Source organism: Camelina sativa, chromosome 11 (genome assembly GCF_000633955.1).
Source record: "Camelina sativa cultivar DH55 chromosome 11, Cs, whole genome shotgun sequence".
Taxonomy (NCBI): Eukaryota; Viridiplantae; Streptophyta; class Magnoliopsida; order Brassicales; family Brassicaceae; genus Camelina; species Camelina sativa.
Genome location: NC_025695.1, coordinates 30,091,531 through 30,099,621, shown reverse-complemented (window position 1 = coordinate 30,099,621; position 8,091 = coordinate 30,091,531). Strand labels below are relative to the sequence as shown.

The 8,091-nt window shown below is 35.1% G+C and overlaps 1 protein-coding gene across 1 annotated transcript in view; it reads left to right on the top strand.

The window, feature by feature from the left end:
• The window catches only part of LOC104728505 (regulator of nonsense transcripts 1 homolog), a 7,492-nt gene continuing 3,920 nt past the window's right edge, over positions 4,520–8,091 (top strand). The window contains exons 1-14 of the mRNA XM_010447471.2: positions 4,520–5,184; positions 5,374–5,625; positions 5,704–5,874; positions 6,012–6,062; positions 6,159–6,251; positions 6,321–6,416; positions 6,529–6,579; positions 6,663–6,781; positions 6,883–6,991; positions 7,155–7,277; positions 7,357–7,428; positions 7,583–7,654; positions 7,751–7,817; positions 7,983–8,089. Of these exons, the coding sequence (XP_010445773.2) occupies positions 4,666–5,184; positions 5,374–5,625; positions 5,704–5,874; positions 6,012–6,062; positions 6,159–6,251; positions 6,321–6,416; positions 6,529–6,579; positions 6,663–6,781; positions 6,883–6,991; positions 7,155–7,277; positions 7,357–7,428; positions 7,583–7,654; positions 7,751–7,817; positions 7,983–8,089 (1,902 nt within the window). The 5' untranslated portion in view covers positions 4,520–4,665. The remainder of the gene's footprint in view (positions 5,185–5,373; positions 5,626–5,703; positions 5,875–6,011; positions 6,063–6,158; positions 6,252–6,320; positions 6,417–6,528; positions 6,580–6,662; positions 6,782–6,882; positions 6,992–7,154; positions 7,278–7,356; positions 7,429–7,582; positions 7,655–7,750; positions 7,818–7,982; positions 8,090–8,091) is intronic.

Genomic DNA, 8,091 nt, shown 5'->3' with positions numbered 1-8,091 from the left:
TCATTTGTTTAAGTAATGCAAATTATTTTAACATCATTTAAACATGATACAAACAAATGAAATAAATGATGTAAAACCATCATTTTTTTGTAGTGATTGTTTTACGTCTGAAGATCGTTTCCATACATATTGGGGGTTTTTTACATGTAACTGGTTTTTTTTTTTGTGCTTGTCCTGTGTGTTTTTTGCATACTTATACTTGCTTCATTACATTCTTTGTTGTTTTTTTTTTTAATTTTGTGGTTATTTAGTGCATTGTGTATATATGTATATATTATTTTTTAGATTTGTTTAAAATTTATGTAATGTGTTTGATTACATTTTGTTTGTTAATTTTGTTGAGGCATGGTTTTTTGGTTTTGTATTTATTTTTTTATTAATATATATATATATATATATATATATATATTAGTTTGTTAATATCTGTTTTATTTTTCCATTGTTTGGATTATTGTAATTAAAGGTTGTTTGGTTTTGGAAGGTGTAATAGTTGTATGAATGAATGCACCCATGTTATTATTTTTTAGCTACTTAAAGGTCACAGAGTTTTGTCTTCCCTTTCGAGATAATGATGTTGACTGTGAAACTCGGAGCTACACTCGGAAAGACATTTGACAATTGAGTTAGTTTATGTATTTATGAAATCTAAATTGATTTTTTTTTATATGTAAAAAATACGTTATTTTGTATCTGACATTATAACTAAGCATGTATGGTATTATTGGAGGTGAAGAAAAAGATTATAAACTTAATATAAAGTAATATTTAATATTTAAATTTGGTATATCTTTGGAACTGAGTTATTATTGATGGTCAATCGACTATTATCTAAGTTGCCGATGTATGTAATCACTAAACATCAAAACACACGAAATATAAAGAGGAACTCTCATGACACAATTGACTGAGATATGTTCGCATGGAGATAAGGTAAGGTTACAGCACAATCTGGTAAACAATTTGAGCATTCTTGTTTTTTTCTTGATTGGTGGCATGTGTGATTATATCCAAATATAAGAATCATTTAGAGTTGTGTTAATTCTCTAGGTGTGTTGAACTGTTGATATTCCCACTTTTAGCCTTTGTTTCTTTCTCAGAGGTTTTTTTTTTCTTCTCTTTCTCTCTTTGTTACACTCTGTTTTAGTTTCTTTATTGTAGAGAGGAAGAAAATGTTGTACTCATACAAACTACACAAGCCACACTCTAGACCTTACTTCTAGATCTTAGGCTCTTACACAAGCCACACTACTCATGCTTACACCACATCAAAAACTACACTTAGATTTTAGACATTAACTAGCACAACACATTTACTCATTTGAGCCTAACTAAATAATTAGCCCCATTACTTCTTAACTTAAGTCTCAACAATTTCACTTGTCTTCTTGGTTAACCTTGTTTTTTCTTGTCGTTGACTCCTCTTTGCGTCTTCTTCCTCTTTTTGTGATTGTTCTTCTTCTCTTTTTTTTTTGCCTCACAGTGATTGTTCTTATTCTTTGCAGGATTAATCGAAGACTCAATATTCCACATGAACATGTCCATCTTTTTCTTTGAAAGATTTAGAAAGAAATGAAAGCACCAATCCACAAGTTATATGAAACGCAATTTCAATATTTGGATTAACTATACATATAACTCAACCACATTCTTTTTTATTGGTATCCAGACTTTGAAGTCCAGAAAAAAAAAATGAACAGCAATGCATCTTTTCTTTATTTAGATATTTCGTAAACAAAGATAATAGCAGGCCTAACCAATTTCAAAACAGAACAACCACGGTAGATCGTATATATCGTTTAAGAATCTACTTCTAAATAATTCAATTTGCTAAACTGAATGTTTGAATCGGTGTTGTGTTTAGGACCTTATCAATACATAACCTCAAACTCCAAAAGGTAGATAGAAAGCCTAAAATTTAAACAAATGACTATTAACCTATTAATGTAGATGAAGAAGCATAATGATGTTTTTGTGGACAATTGCAGACTTTGTTTTACCTTGATTTTTGGTGGATCATTTTCTAGGGTTTCCATCGCCATCTCTCTAGTACGACGAATGACCATAGGGGCTGTCGTTGCATTTCGTTCTCTCAAATCACTTATCGTCTATGCTCGTCAAATTACGTACCATTGATTTGGTTTGCTGTTTCCAATAGGCGAGGCTCTTCAGTCTTGTAATCCGAAAACGTATAATCTATACTAAGAGGGAGAAAGAACACAAAGAAGATGAAACAAATCATAATGCCAGAGGTGGGGTTATTGGTTTTATGAAGGTGGGGTTATTGGTTCTATGATTTTAAAAGATTTGGAAATCCAAACAAAAATCATGTGTTATTTAATCATTGATTTTAAAATATTTATCAAAATTATGTGTTATTGGTTATATAATTTACAAATCTTATATATACATTTTTGGAGACAATTATGAAATAAATCCTGAAGTTCAAATCTATTTATAAATATGTCATTGACATTAATTATTAATTTAATAAACAAATTAATTCTACTTATATTCGATTTTTTTAATAAAAACTAAGTGTTTTAAAAGGTAACAAACATAATTGCAAATATATACAAATTTTATTTCCTTATTTTATAAGAAGGTGAATGAAGAGGTTTACCCCTAAGAGTGAACCCAAGTATTGTTCTTTACTTGATAAAAATTTGAAAAATTGACTAGATAAAAAGTGATTTTTAGTCTCACATACTATATTTTACTTTCATGGGTTTCGTATGATGAGTTTTTGCGGATTTAAAATCTTTGAACATGTTGCGTGATCCGCCTAGCATGATGGGTTTGGACTATAGAACCAACACTAAAATTATTAGTTTATTTCATATACTATAGATTTGTAGTCATAGTTTGGAAAATTACTTTATAAATTATTTAGTATATGAACTACAAAATATTATACATACTACAACACAATCTTAATATTCCAAAAAAAAATTGTATACACATACATACCATATAGGCATATACCTCTGTTTAATACTAGAAAACAAAACTAAGTGTTTTGAAATTTTATATTCTATCTAAAAACAAATTTAATGTAATTAGGTTCTAAACTTTATAAAACATAAGAAGAATGAAAAATCATTCTAAACAAAATTATAAGTTAATTTGATAAAAGTTAATTAATTAGAAATTTGAAAACTAAATAAATTAAAAATTATTATTTAAAATACAATAATTTATAATTTAGTCTCGCAGTGTTCCGCGGGTGAAAACATAGTACTTGTTAAAATCCCATGTTATTCACTTAATGATTTGTTTTTGGATTTCAAAATCCACATTATATTTTAAATGGATTTGAAAGTGTAAAATAGAAGAATTCAAATCCAAGGATAAAACTTGTTATTTCAAATTTCATATGTTTTGATTTCCATTATTTACAATTCTATATGGATTTAGAAATCACATCTCCAATACCGAAGAATCTAAAATAGGAAACTCTTCAACTGTAAATGTTGAAAGTCGTCCTCATGTTCATAGCAAAAATGCCCATTAAGCTTTAAGTGGACCTAGAAGCCCAGAAAGACTCTTTCGAAAGTGTATTTTTTTTCTTGGTTTTTTTTTTTTTACTTGTTTTCCTTATTTTTCTCTAATATTTGCTGATGACGTGACATTCTTTAAGATGAGTGTGAACTTTGCTGATGTGAACACTCTTAAAAGGTTAAAATTGTCCCATTATTAGTAGTAATAGTGGAAAGAAATAAATCTGTGTATGCAGAACCAATACCAATTCTAGCATCAAAAGAAAAAGAACTCAATTCCTCAAATATATCAACACCTTATATAAACAAGTGATGAGATTTAAAAGTATGGAGTAAATAGCTCAATTGATCTAAACATCTTCACTCAAAACCACAAGTGATGAGATCTAAAAGTCTGGTTTTCCACCTAGCGACGGAGGTGAACGAGTTTGTCCAACGTGACCACACGGAAGGACCATAAGGTATGAAGAACAGTCGAAACAAATCCAAAAAAACAACAAGGACAATCACGAGCATAGGACAGCTAAATGCAACAGCTTCCCATTGCAAAATTGGAATAAGAAACTACAGCCGAAATAAACTATTTACACTCCAAAGAGCAGAGTTTGTGACATGGATCATTAGAAATGTACATTTACGAGGAATACAAATCTTGTTCCACTTAGGTGTTAGATTAGTTCTCCTGCAAACCCCTCCATTTTAAAACGATAAACCAATCATTCAAAACGTTTAATAACACTTAAAACCGCAGCTGTCTGCTTCCGCAATCTCAAGCCCTTAATTTGGAAGAATGTTTTACTCAAACCACATTTGTCTATACTCTTACCACTTTTACTCTAGTTCGGCCACCGTGTCCGACTAGAAGTTAATTGTTAAACCTCTCGGGAAAGGGCCCAAAGCGTAAAGCCCATAACACATAGACCACGGCGCGTGTAAACAACGCACAACTTATTATTATTATTTTTTTTCCCCACGCGCCCCTCTTTCTTCTTCTCTCTAACCTTTTTTTTCTTTTTGTAAGGGTCCGTTTTCACTTGTGCATAACCCTAGCCCTAACTCTCTCGTTCGTACTGGAGAAAGAAAAAAAAAAAGCAATTGAAGAAGAGACGAGTCGAAGAGCGACACGATCGTAACCAGGGAGCTTGATTTCTCCCCGGATTCTTTTCTAATGGATTCTCAACAGAGCGATCTCTTTGACACCGTATCGCAGCCTGACACGGTGGCCGACGCGTATAACTTTTTGGAATTCGATACTCAAGGTGATTCGGAGTTTGATTACCCGGAGTTTGGATCACCGACGGCATGGCCTACCCCATCTGATTCTATTTCAATCGCTGACGCTTCCGATCGTGGTGGAGGAGGAGCTGCTGCGGATCATCATTCCGAGGCTTCGTCACCTTCTTCCCTCTCTGCCGTTGCCGGGAATGGTGCAAAAGCGGGACGTGGTGGTGTTAGTAGTAGTATTCAGGTTGATGCATTGGCCGCTGGTATCGGAAATTTGAACTTCGAGGAGACTGGAGATGATGATGGTTTCGATTATGGTCAGAATGATTTCACGGAGCACGCTTGTAAGTATTGTGGTATCTCGAACCCTGCTTGCGTGGTTAGGTGTAATGTGGCTTCCTGTAGAAAGTGGTTCTGCAATTCAAGGGGGAACACCTCGGGCTCGCATATTGTGAATCATCTGGTTAGTAATCTGTTTTTTTCTTTCTCGTCCTTCCTTTGTGGAATTCATTTTATGGACGTGTTGTGGTTAAGGCTGGTGGTATTATGTATCTAGTTTGCTTTGTTTACTGAACCATTGTTATGAGATATTCTGTAATTGCGATGAATTTACCCTTCTAAACAATATTTCCTTCTGTTGGTTATTTTTAAGGTTCGAGCTAAACACAAGGAAGTTTGTCTCCATAGAGACAGTCCACTAGGGGAAACAATTCTTGAATGCTACAACTGTGGGTGTCGAAATGTCTTTCTCCTCGGTTTCATCTCAGCAAAGACAGACAGTGTCGTCGTCCTTCTCTGTAGAGATCCTTGTTTAAATGTTAATGCCCTCAAGGATATGAACTGGGACCTAAGTCAGTGGTGTCCCTTGATTGACGATAGGTGTTTCCTCCCCTGGCTTGTTAAGGTTAGTTTCTGTCCTTGCATTTTTCTTCTTTTCAAGACATGCTCATGTGAGAGCTATTATTAACTCTTGTTTTTACAGGTCCCATCAGAGCAGGAACAGCTGCGGGCACGCCAAATTAGCGCACAGCAAATAAACAAGATAGAGGAATTATGGAAGACAAATCCGGATGCTACTCTTGAAGACCTTGAAAAACCTGGTGTAGACGATGAACCTCAGCCTGTTCAACCTAAGTATGAAGATGCATATCAGGTATAGATTTTCTCTGCCTTATATGGAAAAAAAAAATAACTCTCTGTTAGAGAAACCGCAAATTCATCATGCCAAATTACTGGATGTGGTCAGTCTTAGTATTATTCTTTACACTTATCCTTTCTGGTGGTTTGCAGTATCGAAATGTGTTTGCACCTCTAATCAAGCTTGAAGCAGACTATGACAAGGTGTGTATTTAGTAATTCATATATTTTTTGGGGATTATTTTTCATGCCCCTTTTATACTTGTTATGTTGGGGCTTATCATCTTGATTCTGCTGTAGATGATGAAAGAGTCTCAAAGCAAGGAAAACCTCACAGTTCGGTGGGATATTGGTCTTAACAAGAAGCGTGTTGCATACTTCGTCTTTCCGAAGGTGGTTAAAATCTAGTCGTCGCGATTAAGATTTGATTAGAACATTTCCCGATTTGAACTTTTGATGCAGGAGGAAAATGAATTACGATTGGTGCCGGGTGATGAACTACGTCTGCGCTACTCGGGAGATGCTGCTCATCCAGCCTGGCAATCAGTTGGACATGTGGTATACCTCTTTCTCGGTTTTGTTAGGTTTACATAATATTGTTCTGTTAGTAGGGTGGATCCTGTAATTGATATAGTGCTTAGGTCCTTAACGATTCAAAAAAATTCTCCAGATCAAGCTAACGGCACAAGAGGAGGTTGCTCTTGAACTCCGAGCTAATCAGGTTAGTTTAATTCCATTGTTAGTTAGCTTTGCTCTTGACATCAACATGTAGAGATATGTTCAACCTTACTTACTCGTCTGCAGGGAGTTCCGATTGACGTGAACCATGGATTCAGTGTTGATTTTGTTTGGAAAAGTACAAGCTTTGATCGAATGCAGGGAGCAATGAAGAACTTTGCGGTAGATGAAACAAGTGTGAGTGGGTAAGTTAGTCAACGGAATGCCTATCTCCTTCTTGGTGCGTGTCCCTTTGTCACTTCATGCTAATTTAACCACTAAATCACTCTGTTTGTATTCTTTGAAGTTATATTTACCATCAGTTGCTCGGACATGAAGTTGAGGCGCAGATGGTTCGTAACACACTACCTAGACGTTTTGGGGTACCTGGTCTTCCAGAACTGAATGCATCTCAGGTAATCAATTGCTTTCAAGTTCACAAAGAATGTTTCTCGTAACTGTCTTCTTGGAACTTTCAGAATTGTTTTGGATCCCATTTGCTTTGGTAACAAAATGAGTAATTGATATCTGTTATCTATAAAACGGATTTATAACAGTTTCTATCGTATCCTTGGGCAGGTTAATGCGGCAAAAAGTGTCCTTCAAAAGCCCATCAGCTTGATCCAAGGTCCACCTGGCACGGGTAAAACTGTGACTTCTGCAGCAATTGTGTATCACATGGCAAAACAGGGCCAGGGACAGGTAAAGCTGATTTTTATCGACCCCCTTAAGATGCTTTTTGTAAGTTGACTACCAGATATTTATTATTACTGCGTGACAGGTTCTCGTTTGTGCCCCAAGTAATGTTGCTGTAGACCAACTAGCTGGAAAAATTAGTGCTACTGGTTTAAAGGTAAACTCTTGAACCTCCGCGGTCCAGTTTTTTTATAAAAGGTTTTCGGAAGACGCTTGATACTCCTATTTATTTATTCTTTTGAAGGTTACCGCCATCAAATTTTAATTTAAGAGTACACTGCTTCTTTTGAATCTTTCTACTATGATGTCAGGTTGTTCGCCTTTGTGCAAAATCTAGGGAAGCTGTAAGTTCTCCTGTAGAGCATTTAACCCTTCACTACCAGGTTAGTAAACGTGGGGACACGCTGTAACTCTCTGATTCATTCTGTCCCTTTTACCTTCTTGTTTTGAAGATAATTCATATAAGTGGTTGCTTTCAGGTACGGCATTTGGACACATCTGAGAAGAGCGAGCTGCATAAGCTACAGCAGTTGAAAGATGAACAAGGTCCCGCATTTTCAACTTGTTGACATCTTCGAATTTTCATTTACATTCCTATTGCCAGTTTCTTGTAATTGATCTGATGAACTTTCTTGTTGTGCCTGCACCCTGTGACAATTGAAGTGATCATAGCTTTTAAACTATTTGCTTTTTGTATTTTATTATCACTAGGTGAGCTGTCGAGCAGTGATGAAAAGAAATACAAAAACTTGAAAAGAGCAACAGAACGTGAGATAACCCAGAGTGCTGATGTCATATGCTGCACGTGTGTTGGTGCTGC